At 33.7% G+C, this 23,180-nt stretch overlaps 2 protein-coding genes across 3 annotated transcripts in view; one reads left to right on the forward strand and one right to left on the reverse strand.

Annotated features, from left to right (window-relative positions):
* The window catches only part of LOC126884930 (protein twisted gastrulation-like), a 489,408-nt gene that overhangs the window by 141,281 nt on the left and 324,947 nt on the right, over positions 1 to 23,180 (reverse strand). The window lies entirely within an intron of this gene.
* LOC126884933 (uncharacterized) lies at positions 10,316 to 11,586 on the forward strand. Its single transcript, XM_050651287.1, has 2 exons — positions 10,316 to 10,611; positions 10,805 to 11,586. Exon 2 carries the CDS (start codon positions 10,811 to 10,813, stop codon positions 11,306 to 11,308), a length of 498 nt encoding a protein of 165 aa, XP_050507244.1. The 5' UTR covers positions 10,316 to 10,611; positions 10,805 to 10,810; the 3' UTR covers positions 11,309 to 11,586.

Here is a 23,180-nt window from a genome sequence, read left to right on the forward strand (position 1 = left end):
TCTAAATACATCGTCCTTTTCACTTTAATTATTCACAAAAGTCTTTAATGGTTCATCGGAAAGCTCATTAAAAGAGAAATCCACTTACATCCAAACTAAATTCTAATAAATATTTACAGCTCAATATAGAGGGTGTATCAAATTTATGTGCCCACGTTATAAAATAAAAAAAATTAATTTAATTTTCATTTTGCCTGTGACTGATAAATTGAAAACACAATAATATTTATTATAAGAAAACTAAGAGGGTATTTGCTATTACACAATTAAGTAGTCATATGCTTAACTATAAAAAACTAATAAACTAAAATACTAAAATACGTTGCATACTTTCCCAAACATTCTCCCCCTCCAAAAACGAATGTTTTTAAGAACGATTGGAAGTATAAGTATAAAGATGAACATGAAGAGATAGAATATAACGTAGTAAAGAGATAGAATAAAAAAATGGTAAAAGATATAGAATAGTAAAATTAGTAAAAGAGTTAGAATAGTAAAAGTAATAAAAGAATAGTAATAAAAGAAAAGTAATGAAAGAGGAGTACAGGAATGCACTGAAAACGAAATATGACTCCGTAAGCATACCTTGACCACCGAACGTCTGAGGTTGCCATGCATGGATGAACAAGCGCGTCGGACGCCGTTAACCGAAAAAGATATCTGATCCAATCGATTGTCAGGATAATACCGTAAGGACGAAATATTGATTGCCAGATAAGCTGTGGGCGTATTTTGACCACCGAACGTCTGAGGTTGCCATACATGGATGAACAAGCGCGTCGGATGCCGTTAACCGAAAAAGATATCTGATCCAATCGATTGTCAAAATAAGACCATTTTTTCCTATATAAATTCCTATTGATTGACAGATAACCGTGGGATGCGAAAGAAAGAAGAAGAACCGCGTCGAAAGCTCTACGAGACGTCGTAGGTATTAGAAAGAAAGTGTTCGACGATAGCCGATAAGTAATAATAAAGTGATATTTCGACGTGGACCACGGTAGAAAACTGCCAATTGTAGGGAGAACCTGTAACAGTTGTGCCGGTGACCAACCACGACTAACACAAGCTGCGAGGTTTTGATGAGATGGCATTTAATGCCGAGAAAAACATGAGATCAGTCCTTGTATGTGGCTTATGATTGGCAAGAAAATAATTAAGCTAAGTAAACAATTGTGAAATTTGACCAAACGTGAAGATTGGACGAAAAACACGTTGACAAAATGTGACATGGACATTATGAGTGCCAAGAGCTCCAACCCTGCTATTGGTGATCATGTAAAAGAGGACACTAGAAATTTGGCACATACAAGTACAATCTGACATGTTAATATAAATAATATTTTTGTAGCAGACATTTGGCCAGTAAAAGACACTGAGAAATAAGCCAAGAGGATAAAAAAAAAAGAAAAGACGTCAGTCGTACGGCTCCATTCCAGGAAAGTACCTTGATAATGGACGAATTCCTCCTTGGCAAACGAAAAGAGAAAAGTGTCAAATTATCTGAACCAAAGTCGCTGAGTACCCCGGGGTAGATTTAGATGGTTGCTTGCTGCGAATCATCGAGCTTTAGAAGCTGAATAAGCTCTAACTGTAGAGAGCGAGTAGATGAAAGAGAATCACTTCCTAGCAAACCGTCATGAATGTAGAAAGTAGCGATAGTGTTAGTGACGCCGTAGGAGAATGTGATCCTGTAGTAAACGAAAACTCTTGGAGTTTTATAAAGTAAGAAAATATGAAGACGTGACTTGATGCAGACACGTGGAGAATATTCTCTATAATAAACGAAAACTCTTGGAGTTTTGTAAAGTAAGAAAATATGAAGACGTGACTTGATGCAGACACGTGAAGAATATTCTTGGAGCGGTTTACAAGGATCCGATCTCCAGAGAACTCTCGAATAGTTCCAAAATTCCTTGTTAACGTTAATTTATCGATACCTTTGATTTATGTTGCAGATGAAGAAGTAATGAAAATATCGAAAATTAAGTAACAGAGGAAATGCCCTTTGAGGACTAGTATAAGAGTGGTATGTAGAGACACACCTCGAACGTCATATTACGTAGATGAACGTCGAAGCGAGAATGAATTTTGGATGTAAGTAACGAATTTAATAATTTGTTGTATAAAAAGCTGCGCAAGGAGCTGTGTAAATAAGTAATTAAGTAACTAAGTAAGTGGACACCTTAAAATCATGTATAAGTATTCAAATGGGAAATAAGCCACAATTTTACCTAAAAATGATTTTATTAACGTTTCGACGCCCAAGTCGGGTGTCGTTGTCAAAATACAAAATAATACTAAATAAACAAAAATGTTGTTGCTTAGTAAATAATTCTTCTAATAATTTATTTAATCTGACTCATTTATATCGGCAATTCAGACACGTATTATACATTTTAAAGTAGATATTGGCAATATCATTTTAAAGTCGTCTACTTTAAAATGTATAATACGTGTCTGAATTGCCGATATAAATGAGTCAGATTAAATAAATTATTAGAAGAATTATTTACTAAGCAACAACATTTTTGTTTATTTAGTATTATTTTGTATTTTGACAACGACACCCGACTTGGGCGTCGAAACGTTAATAAAATCATTTTTAGGTAAAATTGTGGCTTATTTCCCATTTGAATATACTTGATTATAAAAATGCCACAAGAAAATAGCTTCAGAACAACACCTTAAAATCATATTCAGGAAACGGTGTCATATGCAGGGAAGAACTAAAATGATTCTTAGACCCGACATGTTTCTCTATGAGATTTCCTGAAAGGGTTTCCTAGCATACAAAACGACTATATGCCGGAAAGTAAGTGAGTATGTATCGAAAAGAAAATAATGAGAATTATGTTGTCGAAATTATAGAGTACCATAAAACCTTCGTGTTGTCTATTGTAAATAAAGTAAATAAATAGCTTAGAGAATATCCTCATAAACTTGATTGTGCTGGGACAAAAACTGCAGATTTAGATATGTTTTCGACTTTCTGAAACCTTTGTAGAAGCAAAGTGCAAAAAGCAAGTGTAAATGTGAAGTAAAAAGAAATTGAAAGAGCCGTAGAGACTCGCTCCTAGAGATGCATCAAGTCAAACTAGTTTGATTTTTTTTCAACAAACTTGACTTGACTTGAAAACCAAACTTTTTTTGTAAAAAAGTTTGACTTGACTTGATTTCGATATCTTTAGGTTTGACTTGAAATCAAACTTCTTCAAACAGTTTGAAGTTTGAATATCATATTGTGCAACGTGTTTATTTTTAATTCTAATTGACAGCATACCGCCTTTTGTTTTGACTTATTTGGACAGATCTGAACCTGTACTCTTCTTCTTCTTCTTGTGCTACTCCTATCAGAGATGGAAATCATCAAGGCTACCCTGACTTTGTTTACAGCTGACCTAAAAAGTTTATTAGTGGTGCAGCCAAACCACTCTCTCAAATTCCGCATCCATGACATTCTTCTACGGCCTGGATTCCGTTTTCCTTCTATTTTTCCTTGCATTATATTTTGAAGTAATGCGCATTTATGACCTCTCATCAGGTGACCCAAATACTCGAGTTTTCTTCGTTTTATCGTTAATAAAATTTCTGGGTCTCTTTCTATCCTTCGTATTACTTCAAGATTTGTGATTCTTTCAACCCAACTTATCTTCAGCATTTGACGGTAGCACCACATCTCGAAACTTTCAATATTCTTTATGTCGTTCTGTTTGAGAGTCCAGGCCTCTACACCGTATAATAGCGTGTTAAATACGTAGCCTCTTAGCATTCTTAATCGTAGAGTGATGCTTATATCTCTGTTGCAGAAGAATTTTCTCATCTTTATGAAGGTGGCCCTGGCAATTTCGATACGTCTTTTTATTTTATTGTTTTCGTCTCCAGTTTCGTTTATTAAAGTTCCTAAGTATTTGTAACTTGATACTTTTTCAATTTGAATGCCGTTTATCCTAATATATGCTGGTTGTGTCATGATGTTACTGAAGACCATATACTTGGTTTTTTTGATATTAATGTTTATGCCATAATTGTTGCAAGTAATATTTATGTTTGTAAGTAATCGTTGTAATTCTTCTACTGTTCTTGCAACTAGTACAGTGTCGTCTGCGTATCCAATATTATTTACAACCTCTCCATTGATTACGATTCCTTCATTTGCTTGCAAAAGGGCTTCCTGACAGATGCTTTCACTATATACATTAAATAGCAGTGGTGACAAAATGCATCCCTGTCTTACTCCTCTACGTATTTCTATTGCTTTTGATATCCCAGTATTATATGGGTATAAGACTTTTCAATCATCTTTTCAATGGTATTAGATCTGAAATAAACATACATAAATTTCGAGGCAAACTAAAATCGTACCTATTGCAAAATTGTTTCTATAGTGTAAGCGAATATATGGGTGATGTAAATAATTAATTCTATGTACTGTTTGTATTTTATTTTATAATAATTTTTAAGTAATATTTTGTAACCTTCACCATGAGAAGACAAACATGTCCATCTGTAACACTAAATGAAACTCAACTCCCACAAACCGATACTGTCAAGTACCTAGGAATCCATCTTGATAGGAGATTAACTTGGCAAAAACACATTTTTACAAAAAGAAAACAACTAGGAATAAAATTTCGAGAAATGTACTGGATCATCGGTCGTAAATCTCAACTATCACTTGAAAACAAACTGCTGATATATAAAACTATATTAAAACCAGTGTGGACCTATGGTATCCAACTTTGGGGGACAGCCAGTCAAACTAACCTAGAAATATTGCAGAGATTCCAGAACAAAGTCCTTAGAACAATGCTGAATGCCCCTTGGTACGTGCCAAACTATGTGATAGAGCAAGACCTCAATGTGCCATCCATAAAAACAGTAATAACGGAATATTACAAAAAATATTCCAAGAGACTAGAATCTCATCCAAATGAGTTAGCCAGCAACCTTACTGATGACCACAATGATGTACGACGCCTGAAGAGATTCAAAGTAGTGGATCTAGCAAGAAGATTCGAATAATCTGTGATAACTAAACTTATTTTAATTTGTTTTAATTTAATTTATGTAAAGAGGGTGATCACTGGATCTCCCTCTACAGGTCAAAATTTTAAATTTTTGTCAAATAATTTACCTATTGTTCTCAGTTGAGGACAGATTGTAAATATTACAACATTAAATAAAAAAAAAAAAAAAAGTAATATTTTATATATGCATATATGTATTTGTATTTTAAACTGACGTATCCTATATCATGTAAATGATCTTGCAGGACAAATAAAGTATGCTATTCTATTCTATTCTATTCTATCTCATTTTCTATTTTGATGTTAGCTTTCTGATTCCAATATAAGTTGAGAATTATTCGCAGATCTTTATTATCTATGTTTTTTCTTTCAAGAATGTCTCTTACCCTATCGTGGCGTACTCTGTCAAACGCTTTTTCAAAATCGATAAAACATGCATCTACTTCTTGATTAATGTCTAGGTATCTTTGTGTAAGAACATTCAAACCGAAGAGAGCTTCTCGAGTACCTAGTCCTTTTCTGAACCCCATCTGTGTATTACTAATATCTGACTCCAACTTTTGATAAACTCGGTTGTGGATGATTTTTAGAAATATCTTTAGTAGATGGCTCATTAAAGATATTGTTCGATGTTCTGAACATTCTTTTGCATTGGATTTTTTTGGCAGTGTAACGAATGTAGACAGCAGCCACTCTTGAGGTATAATACCAGTATTGTATACTGTGTTAAATAAGTGCAATATTATACCTATTGATTCATCATTCAAGAGCTTTAGTAATTCAGTAGGAACCCCATCGGGTCCATTTGCCTTTCCAGTTTTGGAATTTCTCAGTGCCATTTCTACTTCACATGTTAGGATTTCAGGTCCCGTTACACCATTTACCTTGACAATGTTATTTATGTTGCCCTCAAACAATTCTCTTATGTATTCACTCCATCTATTAATTTTTTCTGTTAAGTCTAGAATAATATTTCCGTCTTTGTCCTTAAGCAAACTTATTTCATGTCTTCTTTGGGTTCCTGTCAGTTCTTTTACTTTTTTATGTATATTGAATGTGTCATACTTTCTTTCATAGTCTTCCATTTCTACACATTGTTCTTTAATCTATGATTCTTTGGCCTTCTTTATTATTTGCTTTATGTTCTTATCAACCTCTCTGTATTTTTCTGAATTATTCTTCAATTTGCGTTTTTCATCCATTAGTTCTAGTATGTCTGGTGTCATCCACACCTTATGATTCTTTGTAGATTTGGTTAGGTGTTTCTTTCCCGTAGTTCTTATTATAGTGTTTATATACTTCAATTTTTCATCTATGTTGTCTGTTCTGCGGATTTGGTTTTCTGCTACACTGCTACCTGTACTCTGCTAGTCCGCAAATTAGTTATATTGGTTATAGGTTATATTCATATTTAGAAGCATACGCTTTGCTTGTTTGTTGTAATACGTTAGTTTTGAAAGGTGTGCTTTGTGCAATAATGTCTGAACCTGAACTTTTTTACGCTCAGAATACGTACCAGAACAAAGTGAGTATGATTTTGAAAATTTCCCCACTGCAACAATTAAGAGAAAAAAATCTGTAGACGAAGCAGAATTAATTAACAAGAAAAATAAATATGTAGGTATACTGATTTATTTAATGTTTTGGCAGGCGATTCCAAAACAATGAAAATTGCAAAGTGCACATTATGTAAAAATAAAAACAGTGTTATAAAAATGACATAGTGGAACTATGTAGTTCTTTAAAACATCTGAAGGTGCATTTAAATCAAAGCGAACACGAACGAACGAACGAAGGAACGAATTCGTAGGTGTTCGCTTGGTTATTCGTTCGCTACAAAGTAGGACCACAGAATAATAAAATCTAATATTATGTTTATTCTAATCTAATATTATATACTTATATTTACTATGATGTGTATCTTATATTTACTATGTTGTCGAACCAATGTAGGATACAGGTGAAGATATAATTGTTAGCGTTGCTAGTTTTATAGTTATTGCAGGACTTGCCGAAAAAAAAAAGGAAGAAGAGAGTGTGCTGTTCGAGTTTGTTACAAAAGGGAAAAGAAGGAGGAGGCGATGCCTTGTTAAGTGATTTAATGACTGACAATTTATTCCAAGTTACAAATTTCTGTAGAATGTCTATCGAAGATTTGGAGTCACCTCTGTTAACCGTCAGGGCACATACAGAAGTTGTATTGACTACATAAGCAAAAATTTTAATGTAAAAAAATAAAAAAAAAGTTAATTTGATTTGTGATGAGGACACAAACGGCTATCCATTGCTAATAGATAAAAAATTGTTGAAATGGCAGCAAAGGCGGACCAAACCGATTCAGAAGCTGACACAGACTTGGAATTTGACTGTAGATATGTTGATGCACCTATTGTAACTGACAAAGATGCGTTAATAATCTAGAGAAACTGCATCGCATATGCAATAATTCATTGAGTGGTATTCTCAACAAGAAGAAGCCGATAAAGTAGATTGCATGATCTTATGCCGATTAAGAAATTCAGCCGTCGCAAAATGTGAAGCAACAGTAAAACAAATACAGATTTCAGAATATTTTAAATTGATTGATTGATTCGATTGTATGAACACAAATCCCTCTTATATTGTCAAACAAACCATACAAATGAAATTTGAGAGTTGTACTATGAATTCTCAATTTTTTTTAATGTTCTGTTAACCGTCTTTTCGATTATCCGTCATACCCTTGGTCCGGTGCCCTGACGGATAATCGAGGTTCTACTGTACTGATGCTGCTAACCCTCCGCTTTCTTGCAACAGGTGACTTCTATGCAAGTCTTAAGTACTTGTTCAAAATTTCAACTTAAGAAAGTAACAAATGAATTATGAAAAATATATTTAATGGTAAAATTTAAATAAACAATTAATAATTATTTTTGTAGGTCTATAATTTTAATATTATAATATTTGTATATGTACAAAAATAAGTGCATTACCAGACTTAATTCGGTTTTAGTCACCAGCCAGATGGATTTAAAAGCTTAAAAATAATATGTATTTAGCAGTGACGTAAATTTTCATTATTTTTGACTATTTGTAACGATTCCTATAACTATATATACCAGGTACTTTATACTCTTAATGGCAGTAGTTTTATTAGTCATCTAACAAATATACAACTACCAAAGTGTATTTCTGGACCATCGTTCTGAAAATTCGTTTTCATAATAGAATAAAGAATAGTAGGATTTTTTTATTAGAGTTACAACAATAAAGCAACAAATACTGTAAAATATCAAAGAACCTTTTACTGACAGGTACCCATTTTTACCCAAGTTTCGACAAATGCGGGAAGGCATATTGCCCGCACATGTATTTAAAATGGGCCAGTCACTGTTTGAGTTTAAAGTCGTGTTTCTTGTTAGTGAAAGTGAAATTTTAATACAATAATAGCTAAAAAAATGCAATGTGTGTTCTGCAAGGAAAAAAATGAGAAAATAATAAAGATATGTATGTCATTTTCTTAAATATAAGCATAAATTTTGATACGACTTCAATTTCATTTTGTCCTGTCTGTATTCTATAATTATTTAATTTAAAACAAAAATACCTAATTTATCCAGGTATTTTTTATTTTGTTGAAAATTTTGACGATAAATTTTAGTTATTAATATTTAATTTAAATCTATCATTATCAACTAATAGTTTGTGATAAATAATACCCGGTTGCACCAACAGATCTTAAGCTTAAGTCTTCTTCTTCTTCAAGTGCCACCTTCGTTCCGGAGGTTGGCGATCATCAGGGCTATACGTATTTTCGAAACCGCTGACCGAAACAATTCGTTGTTGCTACAGCTATACCATTCCCGTAGAATCTTTAGCCAGGAGTTTCGTCTTCTTCCTATGGACCTTTTATTTCCTGCTATCTTCCCTTGCATAATTATTCGAAGCAGTTCATATCTTTCGCCTCTTGTAATGTGTCCTAAGTATTGCAGTTTTCGTTTTTTGATCGTAAATAATATGACTTCCTTTTCTTTATTCATTCTTCTCAAGACCTCGACGTTTGTGGCTCTCTCCGTCCATTATATTCTCAAGATTCTGAGATACATCCACAGTTCAAATGCCTATAATTTTTTGGTATCAATCTTTTTCAGCATCCACGACTCCATTCCGTAGAACAGCACAGAAAGTACGTAACATCTCATCAGGCGAAGTTTCATTTCAAGGCTCAAATCTCTTCCACAGAACACTCTCTTCATTTTAGTGAATATGGATCTGGCTTTTTCTATTCTTATTTTGATTTCTGCTGAGCTATCGTTGTCTTCATTTATAAAAGTACCTAAATATTTGTATTTGCTAACTCGATCGATAATTTCATTGTGTAAATATAAATTTTGGACATTTCGTGTTGATTTCGATATTACCATAAATTTAGTTTTCTTTATGTTCAAAGATAGTCCATATTCTTCGCTGCAGTCTGCTATCTTATTCACCAATGTCTGTAGCTCTTCAAGTGTTTCTGCGATCAGAACGGTGTCGTCGGCAAATCTCAGATTGTTTAATCTAACACCATTTATTTTAATACCTATGGATTGCTCAGAGAGTGTTCTATTCATTACGTCTTAGGAATAGAGATCAAACAGGGTTGGTGACAGTATACACCCTTGTCTCACACCTCGCTTTATTTCAATTTCTTCAGTGGTATTATTCTCTACTCTCACTACTGCTTTCTGATTGTAGTACATATTTGCTATTAGTCGGATGTCTCGTTTATCTAAATTCTTTTCTGCCAGGAGTCTGATTAGATGATCATGCCGCACTTTATCAAAGGCCTTGTTATAATCTATGAAACACAGCAAAAGCTTAAGTCGAGAATACCATAAGAATTAATATAATATAATTATAATATCATTATATATAATAAAACTAAGTTGATAAAATGTGTGTGCCGATAAAACTTAAAAAGGATTCCCGATACGATAAAGGGACTTATATAGTGCAATAGCCCTTTATCCCCGCTCGAACAAGTAAGTTCCCGTTTTAACTTAAAGGGCGTATTTTTAAAGATATAAGGGCTTTTCCTAGCAAGCTTGGCTAGCACTAGACCTGGCTCCTCCACCAAATTTTTAAATATTCCCAATTTTGCCCCTTCGCCAAACTTTTAAATATTCCGGTATTAACATCATTATCATCATTATATATAATAAATATATATATTTTGGAGTTGAAGCGAGATAAGTTTAGTTATTCAAATTATTAATTATTAATTCTGAAAATATTTAAAAATTTAAGTTTTCAAATTTCGCGCCTTTGTTACGGCGGACGATAATGTCGAGTACATTCTAGAATGTGTAAAAGAAAATACTCTCGAACTTTTCCGAATATGCTAGAGCCTAGCTCTCTGAATATATAAGGGCCCGGTATCACTCGCCAGAGTTAGTTCGATTTGAAAAGCGATTGCGAAAGGAACTGAAAGAAGTTATCTGTGAGCATTTATTTTGAAGTATCACGTGTCAGTATTTTTAATAGTGTGTTTAATTAATTCTCGATTTTGAAGCCGAGAAGAAAAAAGTCGTCTGTGAGCCTTTATTGTGAAATATCAAATGTAAGTATTTTTAACCGACTTCAGAAAAAGGAAGTTCTCAGTTTGATTATTAATTATTTATATTAATTATTTTTGAAAAAATAATTATTTTTGAAAAGATAATTAATAGTGTCTTTAATTAATTCTAATGGTTGTTTTTCTTTTTCTTTTAATTGTTTGTCTATAAAATGTTTATTTAATTTATATTTTACAGAATACAATGCCTAGACGTAAAAAAGGAGGAGATCTTGCCAGTTCTGCAGCGAAACGGCGGAAACAAAAAGAACATAGAAGAAATGAAACGGAAGAAGAGCGCGAAGCACGTTTACAAAATCAACGAACTAAGATGAGAACTCTGAGAAGCACAAAAAATGAAGAAAGAAAAGAGAACGAAAGTATAGAAGAATCGAGAATTTTAAAAGATAATTTAACAAAGGAAGCATTCCACTACGAACCGACGAAAAAATATTACAATCATAAACATGTTGTGATCGGAAAAATGGATAACATTTGCCAATTTTGCCACGCGAAAAAATTCAGTAAAGAAACAGCAGGTCTCTGTTGCATGAATGGAAAAATTCGACTACCACCACTGGAAGCACCTCCACAGGAATTTCTACATTACATGACCGGGGAAACACAAGAATCAAAACACTTTCTTCAAAATATAAGATTAACCTCAAAGAACCATGCTTCTCTCACGGTCAGCTATATGTAGCTTGCTCAAGGGTAGGAAATCCGAAAAATCTATATATATATATATATATATATATATATATATATATATATATATATATATATATATATATATATATATATATATATATACTCCAGACAATAAAATGAAAAACGTTGTTTATAAGCAAATAGTGTAAAAAATGAGCGAATGTTTTCAATAAATTTTTTTACTATTACGTCATAGTTTATTTTTTTATTGCAACTACCGCGTAATCTCATATCAACTCCCGGGCGAAGCCGGGTATTATAGCTAGTATTACAATAAGAATACCATAATACAGGTTATTACAATACAATAAGAATACCATAATACATAACATATACAGGGTGTAACAAAAATACAGGTCATAAATTGATTCACATATTGTGGGACCAAAAATAGTTTGATTGAACCTAACTTACCTTAGTACAAATGTGCACATAAAAAAAGTTACAGCCCTTTGAAGTTACATAATGAAAATCGATTTTTCCCAATATATCGAAAACTATTAGAGCTTTTTTATTGAAAATGGACATGTGGCATTACTATGGCAGTAGTATCTTAAGAAAAAATTATAGTGAAATTTGGAAATCCCTCAAAAATTTTATGGGGGTTTTGTTCCTTTAAACCCCTCCCCCCCAAACTTTTGTATACGTTCCAATTTAATTATTATTATAGTACCATTAGTTAAACACAATGTTTTAAAAACTTTTTTGCCTCTTAGTACTTTTTCGAATAAACAGTTTTTATCGAGATATTTTGAATATTTGTCAAATCCACCACATATTTGTATATGGTTAAGTACGATTATGGACACTTGGTCATAATATCAGGAGCTTGGAGGAGTAAGGGCGAACTGCAAAAACGATGTTTCGGGAAAACTGAGTTAAAGTTTACAAACATGTTAGAATAGTAAGGGCGAACAAGTGATGCTACTAGATTATGCGGTTTATCGTCGCATCTCTACTATAGCGTGCGGTCTACCGAGGGATACGGTGTATAATCTGTATTATTACAATGCCGACAAAAAATCTTCAAAGTGAATAAAACGTGTAAATCTTATGAATTATTATTTTAGTTTTACGGCTTGTTCCCAACTAAAATAGTAAATTGATGTAATAAAGTATTAACTTGTACAATTACTATAATAATCCTTATTTATGCCTTATATTCACTTTCTAAATAGTTTTTGTCGGTGTCACGTTCGATCGGTACATCGGCTCATCACTACAATATTGCTTTGAATAGAATAATAAAAGGCGCCTTTGAAAGCGGAAAGTTTATCTCCAAGTACTACTAAAAGTTACAATATACAATAAACTTTATGCAAATTTAGTTTCTCTACTGTTATGCACATTACACCCTAATCTTTTCCTAGGGTATGGTAATCCTTCAGGTAGATCTTAAAAACTTAAGGATTTTGCAAGATTTTTATGAAGTAAAAAAAATGAGGTTTAATACTTTTTATCCTATAAAAGTAAACATCCCTAGTGTTTTTAATAAAATTCACAAAGAAAGCTTTAATTGAATTCAATTTGATTTTCATCGTCTACGGTTTCTTCGTCTTCATTTATACCAATTCCTCCACTTATAGCTTCTTGTAAAGTACACTTGTGTGGCATGGGTACATAATCAAGAAGATCTAGTAAGTCCTTTTTCTTTTCTTCTGTAAGCTTGAGAGCACCCTGGTATTTGAGAGGAAGTTCTATATTATCTAAATTAAAATTTGTGGTATCATAAAGTCTCTTTCTCCCCTTTTGGAGTATCACACTTGTAGAAATATCCGTGTTGTATGCGATTTGAATTTTAAAGCCAATCTTAAAATCTGTTGAAAATTCGAATATTCTGCCATCCTTGAAGTTAGCTCCCAATATTTGAGATTTAGTTGCTGCTTTTTGAAGAACGCTGAAATCCTTAACCATTTCCCTCGTCACATTAACAACTTGGAATTTGTTCTTCTTTTTCGTATGTTCAATGAAATGGATATAGTGTTGTTTTGAAAATACCTCACAGTCTTTGATCTTTAATTTAATTGAACCAAAATCTCGATCACAACCCATCATTGAATGCCCCGACATTAAAAAAACGTGCTTAATAAGATCAAAGCGATTTACATGAATGTGGCGGAGGTTAGACAAAACAACGTTTATGTTCTTATTTTGACCGGCACAGTTATCACTAAAAATTATAACTTTTCGCACTTGCTCGTTAACAAAGTTCTCCAAATAGTGACTGAGGAAACTGGCTATTTCACACGATCCGCGCTTGGCGATGGTTTCATCCCATACATACATCATGGCTGTTCCTGTTTTAATGTTGTGGATTCCTAAGTTGTAAGTCCACATTTTTCTTTTGTAATATTGCACGTTGCAGGTAAGTTTAGGCGTGGGTAATGCTTGTTGTAAATCAACACATACAACTTCAATATTTTCATCCTGGTTGTTTTCGTAGCTTTTCATCATTTGCTGAGCAGCTTTCTGCTTTGCTAAGTGAACCTTCAGGTCCGTATCCAATTTAATTATTCTGGGAGATTTCAAGTTACTAGTTTTTAACCCATCAAGTTCAATTTTAATCTTAGAGCAAGTATTACACTCATCAACAGAAGGAGGCTGAACACCTATATTGAATTCGTTTACAAAAATATTTCGATAGTAGGACTCTGTCACAGGCAGTGCTTCAGGAGATGTGTTTCTTAGCCATTCCGTGTAAGCTCCATATGCCCCAGTAATTGATGAGCCCGGTGGCATATATTTTCTAAAGGTACTTTTGGCTCTGTTGTAGTGACTGGAAACAGTAACAAGAGAATCAATGTGATCTCTGACCAACTGAGTTCTATACCCACCCATTTTATTGCCTGGACTTAACTTCCCTCTGTTATCACTCAGCACAGTTCCTGTGGTGGTCTGCTTGTTTAAAACAACGCGAACTCTTTTTTCACTTATGCCATGGATGCTGATAAAAGTATGACGACAAACACATTTTCTTTCACCATTGATTGAAACACTATATCCGATGGTCCGAAGCTTCCTACTTGCTCTGCCAGTAATTTAAGAATTTTTACAGTTACTGAAACTTAGCGCTTTTGAAAGATATTGGTTTTGACTATCGTAGTTGCCGATTTGCAAAAATTATTGAAAATCATATTGATATTGTCCATGCCCAACATTTCAAAACACGTTTTACGACACTTACAAGGCAGCCCGATTGTGCGCGCAGATACAGGTTTCTTTGTATTTCTTGAAACGTATGCTTCACCACAGTTTCGTTTGGCTTTACATACGTTAACGACCCATTGTTCTGTGTTTTTTTGCTTCCACCTTGTCGTATTCTCGGCGTTCATTTTGAAAATAAATCAGAAAAAACTAAGCAAGTTAAACGCTAATGCACCTTGGTTTTTCCTTAAAATACGATTAAAAACTACAAGCACACGATCGTAAAGAAAAACTCAAGAACAATGCATCTGCATACAACGCAATCTGCATACAATGCAAGACTGTATCTCACCAACTAAAGCCACTAAGCTACAGAATTACAGAAACACCGGCGCCTTATACACGATCGTACAGGAAAACTCAAGAACAATGCATCTGCATTCAACGCAATCTTCATACAATTCAATCTGCATACAACGCAATCTGCATACAATGCAATCTGCATACAACACAAGACTATCTCACCAATTAAAGCTACTAAGCTACAGAATTGCAGAAACACCGGCGCGTTAACAGAGAAGGGCGAACGAAACGCAGCGAAAGCCTGTGGATTCGCCCTTACTCTTCTAGACGATTATGCAGTTCAGCTTCTGACAGGAATGGATTGGAATATTATTTCTTACGAAATTTTAGGAGTATGAAGGGCGAAACATGCTGTTATAATATACAGACGCATTCTTTAAAAGTATGTGAAAAATATGAGACTGTTTTTGAAATGACCATTTTTCGGGTTCGCCCTTACTCCTCCAAGCTCCTGATATGAAAATTTATTTATGATTTACATTTTTAGGTATATTTTGAACCATATTAAAAAAGAAGCCACATCTCGATAAAAGGTGCCTTATCGAAAAAATACAAAGAGGCAAAAAATTTTAAAAAGACTGTGTTAAACTAACGGTACCGCAGTAATAGTTTAATTGGAACATACACATAAACATTTATGGGGTTTAAAGACACAAAACCCCCATAAATTTTGTATGTAAACGTATTAAAAAATGAAGCCGCATCTCGATAAAAACTGCCTTATCGAAAAAATACTAAGAGGAAAAAAATTTTTGAAAATATTGAATTTAAGTAATGGTACCACAATAATAAATTAATTGTCACGTACACAAAAGTTTGGGGGGGTTTAAGGGAACAAAACCCCATAAAATTTTTAGGGGGTGCACAAATTTCACTATAATTTTTTTTTAAAATGTTCCTGTCATAAGAATGCCACATGCTTATTTTCAATAAAAAATCTCCAATAGTTTTCGATATATTCGAGAGAATCGATTTTGATTTTGTAACTTCAAAGGGCTGTAACTTTTTTTATGTGCATATTTGTACTAAGGTAAGTTAGGTTCATTCGAACTATTTTTGGTCCCAGAATACGTACTTTAATTTATGACCTGTATTTTGGTTACACCCTGTATAATAATAGATATAATTGATAAAAAGGTAAGAATCTAAAATTATGGTGCAACGTAAGTGATACTCAAGGAGGCCCTATCTATAAGTAGAGCTTAGCTAAGCTGGAGCTTAAGATCTGTTGGTGCAACCAGGCATAAAACGTGCAAAAATGTCTGGCAATTATAAATTCATATTTCTTCTTCTTCTTAAGATGCTGTGCATTTCTGCATAGACGGTGAAACGTTAGATAGTCAGGATTACATAATTCTGTTTTTAGCAGCATTGCGAAGCATTTCATAGCTGTGGGTTCCTGTCCATTGGCGATTATGCAGCCATGACATCTTTTTACGTCCCAGTCCTCTCTTACCCTCTATCTTTCCGTCGAGTATCAGTTACTGAAAAGTGTATCGTCGTCCTCGTAGTATGTGCCCCAAGTATGTAGTCTTACTTTTAACATAATTAAGTTCCCTATCCTGTAAACCGGCTCTTCTTAGTACTTCCTCCTTTCTGACTCTGTCCATCCATGATATTCTATGTATTCGACGTAGGCACCACATTTCAAACACTTTCGACGCCCAAATCGGGTGTCGTTGTCAAAATACAAAATATTACTAAACTAAACACAAATGTTGTTGCTTAGTAAAAAATTCTTCTAATAATTTATTTAATCTGACTCATTTATATCGGCAATTCAGACATATAATATTATACATTTTAAAGTAGAAAACTTTAAAATGATATTGCCAATATTTATGAGTTGCGTTCCTGAAAAATTACTAAACATTTTTATCTCGAGGAAAAGTATATCTATTTAATAAATTAATTTTCAAACTCTTTCAAACTAGTTTGACAAACAGTTTGAATTTTCAAACCTCTAACCATTGACCAGTTTGACTTGACTTGAATTAATTGACAGAAGGATTGACTTGAGTTTGACTTGAATTAAGTCAAACTCAAGTCAAGTTCAAACATTCAAGTCAAACTTGTGCAACTCTACTCGCTCCTATAGAACATTACCGAAAATCGTTTCTAAGGCCACAAGTTGATTTGGTTCGCAAAGAATTCGATCAGAATGTAACAGAAGAAGAACCAATTCAGCACCTATAAGATTGCATATAGGACGTGGTTGTATGAAGAAGAAGAGTTTACTAGAAAAGTCTGAGCTAACTGAACTGAGCGGTTTGAGACATATCTAATACAAAGTTGTGGTTTTCACTTGATATAATGTTTGAAGAAGCGGTTAACTAAGAAGCAAAATTTATTTGCAGGTTGGTTAAAATGAAGAGAAGTGTGAGACGATGATTTGCAACCCTTACTGTGAAACGAATGAATGCATGAATGAATGAGTAAGGTGAAATCAAGCAGTCTACATAGAAATTATGTTGTTTAACCAACGCGAAATGATCTTAAGGCCTTTTAGTCAAACAAAAGACGAACCTGTATATAAAATTGTGAAAACCAAAACAAAAGAAACATTATTTAACACCTTGAATAGTAACCCTAGGGTGATATGTGGCACCAAAGGCTAGAGTTAACGAGATTACGAAGAACGTAGAAAGTAGAAGTAATGAGAAAATGATTGAGTACGAATAGAATGAGTAGAACAAAACTGAATGAATTAAATTGAGATGAAGCGGTGCGATGTGTGAGAATTTCAATAAAAATGGTTTCGAATTTATCTGCCCGTCTACGAATAATAGTTCAAAAATATTGACTTGCTGCTTGAATGTGAGTGTCTGTTTCAATCTAGGGTGTGCTGCTTGGAGCGAAGAATTGGAGGTGTTTATTCTGCTCAACATTGCGAGATAAGAAGTAAGAACGTACGTAAAGCGACAATGCAGTCAAAATTAAACAACGCAAACCAACGAAAAATGAATAAATGCTCTAGAATTGAATAAGACAAATTATACTATTTGATATGAGACACAAATAATCGCAAATGAGTAATAATATTATTGCCAATAGAACTAATATAATAATATTATACCAATAATACAAGACAGCAGAAATAGCAACAAATAGATAAGTACAGTAAAGGATAACGAAGCAGGTACAGATAGAATCCAAATAATTGAAGAAGAAGAACGTGTAAGAAAAAGTATGCGTATAATACCAGATTGAATAAAAAATAATCACTTAAAATCATATAGCACAATAAACAATAACCAATGTTGTATTATTAAACAATGAATGATAAATATAATAATAGAAAAATCAAAATGTTTATATAATCAAATAATTGTATTGTGTAATGTAATCAAATAAAATTGTTAAACAGTATGAACACACTTAATTATGTAAATTAAATAGATGTAATTGAAATATGAATAGATTTTTCGAAGGACCGTTTAATTGATATTAAGATATTAATGAAGTAAAACAAAGGATGAAATAACTATATTAATTAATTAAAAATGAAAATCCTGGCTCGATAGTAACCAAAATGAAGCGTCTAATGTCTTCTGATTGATGAGTAATGGTCGCTGGGTTTAATTAGTTAGGTAGTAGAGACAATGGACTGTTTAGAATTGTAGAGATAAAATATGTATGTGCGTTTAGTATAGCAAAAATGAATAAATGTGTGTGTTTGTACGCAAATGTGAAGAAGGTGACCTGGCTATATGTTCATAAATTGTATCAATGTTAGAGAAAATATCGCACCTACCTTTAAAATGGGTATAATTGGCCGGTATCTCCAGGAGTGGGCAGCATCTCCATGACGGAACGGCCACCCGGGTGGTAAACTAGGCAAATGTGTCTCGTTCAACTCGACGTAGAATTTCGTACTGAATTGAGTTTTGTCTTCCTTTTCCTTGGCAAGGTTCAGGTACCGCCCTTTCGGGATAAAGAAAACTTGGAAGTCATAAAAGGCCGACACATGGGGTTCCTTGAAACACTTTCTAGCCTGATACATGTGCCAAGCAAACTTTTGTCAAAGTGAGTGCGTTCTCTCATTCAACAAGAAAATATTTATGAACAGCCAGTGGTGTAGCAAAGAAGGATTTAACTATGAAATCTATTATATAAAATGGAGTTAAACTATGTATATATTTATTATAAGAAAACTAAGAGGGTATTTGCTATTACACAATTAAGTAGTCATATGCTTAACTATAAAAAACTAATAAACTAAAATACTAAAATACGTTGCATACTTTCCCAAACAATAACAGAAATTTTCCATATTATGAATTAAAATACGTAAATATACAAAGTTTTCGTTATGACAATGCTCGCATTTTCAGCTTGTTTATAATGCGCATGCCGAGGGCAGTATATACGAAGAACGGTTTTCATGTCACTTGGAACGCGCCTAATATCCCATTAGTCGAGCTGGTATATTTTATATCGGGCAGTTTTATTCTTTGCCCCGACTTGGGACATTTTTAAAAGACCTACCTGTTTCTTGTGCCGAGCTAGGCACTGCTCCAAAAACATGCATCCAACAAATGAACGGGATATTATGGGATCGTACGGGATACGGGATAGGATAATTGAATGCAGTAAACTGATAGATTCTGTTTATTGATCGAATTCATTTAAGACACAATAATAAGTGCTATTTGGTGTAACCAAATTGACTATTTTTATTTGTGCAGCAGAGAAAACATCGATATAGCAATTATTGTTATTGCTATGAATATTAGTCATGCATGCGTGCTTGACATCATCAGCGCATACTTCTTGTATATTGCGATCGTGAAATACTTTACGGTACTGTTTTAAACATTTGCAAGACCACGGATTTCCATCTATGGCGATTTTCTTTAAAGAGCCTGTATGTTCCATAATATTCGGCATTAAGACAAGTTGATTGTAATCAATAGCTAGATATTGCAGACTGCTAGGACTTGGAAAATCGAAGTTGTCGAATTCACTTAGGGAATTGTGACTTAAAATGAGCGTTTTCAGCTTCCTCATATTGTAAAAAGCTTTACGAATATAACTGATGTTGTTGAAGGCCAAGTTCAAAACTTCCAAATTAGTCAGAGGATCGAAGTAGTCTGACTCGATGAGTGTAAGTAAGTTGTTAGCCATCGATACTTCTTTGACACGTTCCAGGTGCGTTAAATAACCACGCATACTGATCTTTTTAAACTTATTTCCGTCAAGATTTAAGGACGTAATGCTTTCAAAATCATATTGCTTCAAATCCAAGTATTCATCATCATACAAAGAATTATTTCCTAAATTCAAGTATTTGATACTCAATCCATCAATAATACAGAGGCAGTCAAAGTTTATCAGTTTGTTGTTGTTTAAGTAAAGATGAGTCAATGCACTCATATTGCCAAAGGCCCAATGATCGATGAAGGAAATGTTGTTGTCAGGCAAATATATCTCCCGCAATGTGGTACTACTTGGAAATGTGTATGAATTTATAAACCGTGCATCTGTCTTCGTTATTTTTATTACTTCGGCTTTCTCTATCTTAAGAAAAAATTCTTCGGTCATTTCAACCCTGTGAAAACTATCGCTGCATTCAAAGACACTAATCGTAGCATATTGAAAACACAAAAAATTATTCGCCACTCCGGCGCGCAGTATACTACAATCGTTACATCGGAGCTGACAGTTGTTCTCCCAACAAGATATGTTCTTTGGAGTGTAGTTAAACAATGTTGAAAGTACTTCGTCGACACCGACAGTGGCTATCACAAAAAATATAATTATTCCGTTTGTGAACCGCATTCTTAATCGTACTGTTATACACTAGCACTAGACAGTTAACGTATTTTTAGCAAATTCCTTCAAAATTTGCGATATTTATATACAACAAATTTCAATAGAACATAAACATTATCTTGCTGATAATAGTTTTAATTAGAAATAAGTTTGTAGGCGACATTTATTAAGTTATAAGTTTGTAGGCGTTATAAGTTTGTAGGCGTGTTATAAGTTTGTAGGCGAAATTTATTAAATTTAGTGTTATAATTTATAGGTATGGCATTGCGCCACAATAGGGAACTTGCATAAATTTTTAAATATTAAAATAATATTAAAAAACATAATGGTAGGGGGACCCAAGCGGGGATTTTTGCAGTTACTCGAGCGCGTCAGATTATCATATGGGAGAAACCTGGTACGCTGCAGATGCACCTCTACCATAATATATTGGCTCTTAACATATTATAGCCCGATCAAAGAACAATTTGACCCAAAAAAAAAATAAAAGAAGGATGAAAATTTGGGAATAGGTAGTTGAAATTGTCTATTATCCCCCCTTTCAAATGTGAAAAAAATACATTCAAAATAAGACCGGAATTGGATAAAATGACTAGTTCTAAACAACTTTTGTTCTATAGAGTTTTTTCACCAAGTTCATACTTTGCGAGTGAATATGTTCATGTTTAACAAAATAAAACATGTTTTTGGAGGGTTTTTCGGAGATAACTCAAAAAGTAAGTATCTTAGGGAAAAAAAGATTCCTAGCAAAAATATAGCTCATAAAAAAATTGAATAAAATGGTGTATATGTTACGGTAAGTATGATTAATCGGAAATTATTAATAATTACCGGTTATTATTAATACAAACCGAATAGCTAGGTAAAAGTAATAAATATGCCAGAATTAATCACATCGACCGGTAATTATTAATAATTCCCGGATTCGAACGGTAAATGTGATACATTTTAATACGGTTAAGTGCGTAGAAGCTTGCGGAGTGTAGGGAGGTTTATTAGTCACTGCGACATACCAAAGCTAAATACGGCGCATAGGGCATTCCACAGTGTTAGTCAAACTGTAGTCGGCCACTGTGTAATACACTATTAATTTAATGTATTAAATACATAAGGCTAAAGCAGGGTTAAAACCATCCTTACCTCCTGGTACTTTATCCGAAACCAGAAAAAGATTTAGAAGCGACAATAGCAGATCACTCTGATGACGCTGATGATGGAGCAAAGCATCGTGGTGATATGCAACTCAACAGTACAACCGAGGATTCACAGTTAGCGAATATTGAAGATACAGGTAACACTAACAGCCCAATGGAACATAATGCGTGTGCGATAATTGCTGTAAGTGAGGAAGACAATGCGAGTATTGGCGTAAAGCATATGAGGGAGACGAAGAAGATGGCACTGCAATTGACAAAACTTCAAAGAAAATTCAGGAGACTCGGGACCTTGCTGAACAGTAATTTCTAAAAGAATCTGACAGAATAATAAAGCATTCCAATGATAGATTCCCTGTTGAAAAAGTAGGTCAAAGTAGTCGAGTGCGAATTCCAGAAGTTGATAGAGCTAAGGCCGATAGCCGAAACATTATTGCCTTTATTATTTCTGTTATAGATGAAAAGCTATGCTATAACACTTATTTCAGTCAATAAAGCGCCTGATACTCACATAAGTCTCATTGAATGCCTTCGCAAAGATTCGAATTTAGGCAGTCAAGGATTCCGCCACTGCAATTGTAGTGACCAGTACAATTAAAAACGTGCAAACGCAAAAAATTAAGCGTTGTTTTTAATTCTAAGTGCTACAAGAGCCTTTCCTATAAAAGCAAGTAATTATAGTCTAGTAACTTAAAGCCTAATGCGTGTGTATGAGTTTGGTTTTACTTATAATGTGTCTAGTTGAGTTTTGTTATTGATAAATTCTGTTTAAGTGTTAAATGCCTGGTTGCACCAACAAAACTTGGTGTTCTCCAGATTGGCCCAGCTCAGTTTATAGATATGGTCGCTTTAAGTCTCACTTACGTTGCACCATAATTTTCGATTCTTATCTATGCAAACCTCGTGATAATCCATTGTGGTAAGCTTAAAATTGATTTAAGAGTCAATGGTGTAACGCCTATGTTTCCTAAGCTGAGCTTAAGGCACGGCTTAAGCTTAAGATCTGTTGGTGCACCCAGGCATAACTTTATTATCAAATTTCATAAATAAGCAATAGTGAAGCCCAAAATGCGTTTTTATTACATTAACCAGAATTACTAGGAAAATATTAATAATAACCGGTAAATCTAATTATAAAGGCATTATTAATCACATTGACCAGCTGCTACGGTTACTATTAATATTTACCGGTAATTATTAATACAGACCGGATTTATCACATTAACCGCAGGGCCGCCGCGCCGTCCATAAGGGTGGAGAGGGGCGGCGCCCCCCGGCGCCGAACCAAAAAGGCGCCGGCCGGCAGGTGCCGAAAAAAAAATTTGACAGTGATGAAATTACCAGAAATATTAGTAATATTTTATTATCTTGTAAAATTGAAAATTTACCAATCGTAGGTAGATATAAAAATAGCAGTAGTTATTATTA

The sequence above is a fragment of the Diabrotica virgifera genome, chromosome 5 (assembly GCF_917563875.1).
Source record: "Diabrotica virgifera virgifera chromosome 5, PGI_DIABVI_V3a".
NCBI lineage: Eukaryota > Metazoa > Arthropoda > Insecta > Coleoptera > Chrysomelidae > Diabrotica > Diabrotica virgifera.

What these genes read in the sequence shown, in the direction of transcription:
- LOC126884933 (XM_050651287.1), top strand. Translation starts at nt 10,811, where the DNA reads ATGCCTAGACGTAAAAAAGGAGGAGATCTTGCCAGTTCTGCAGCGAAA.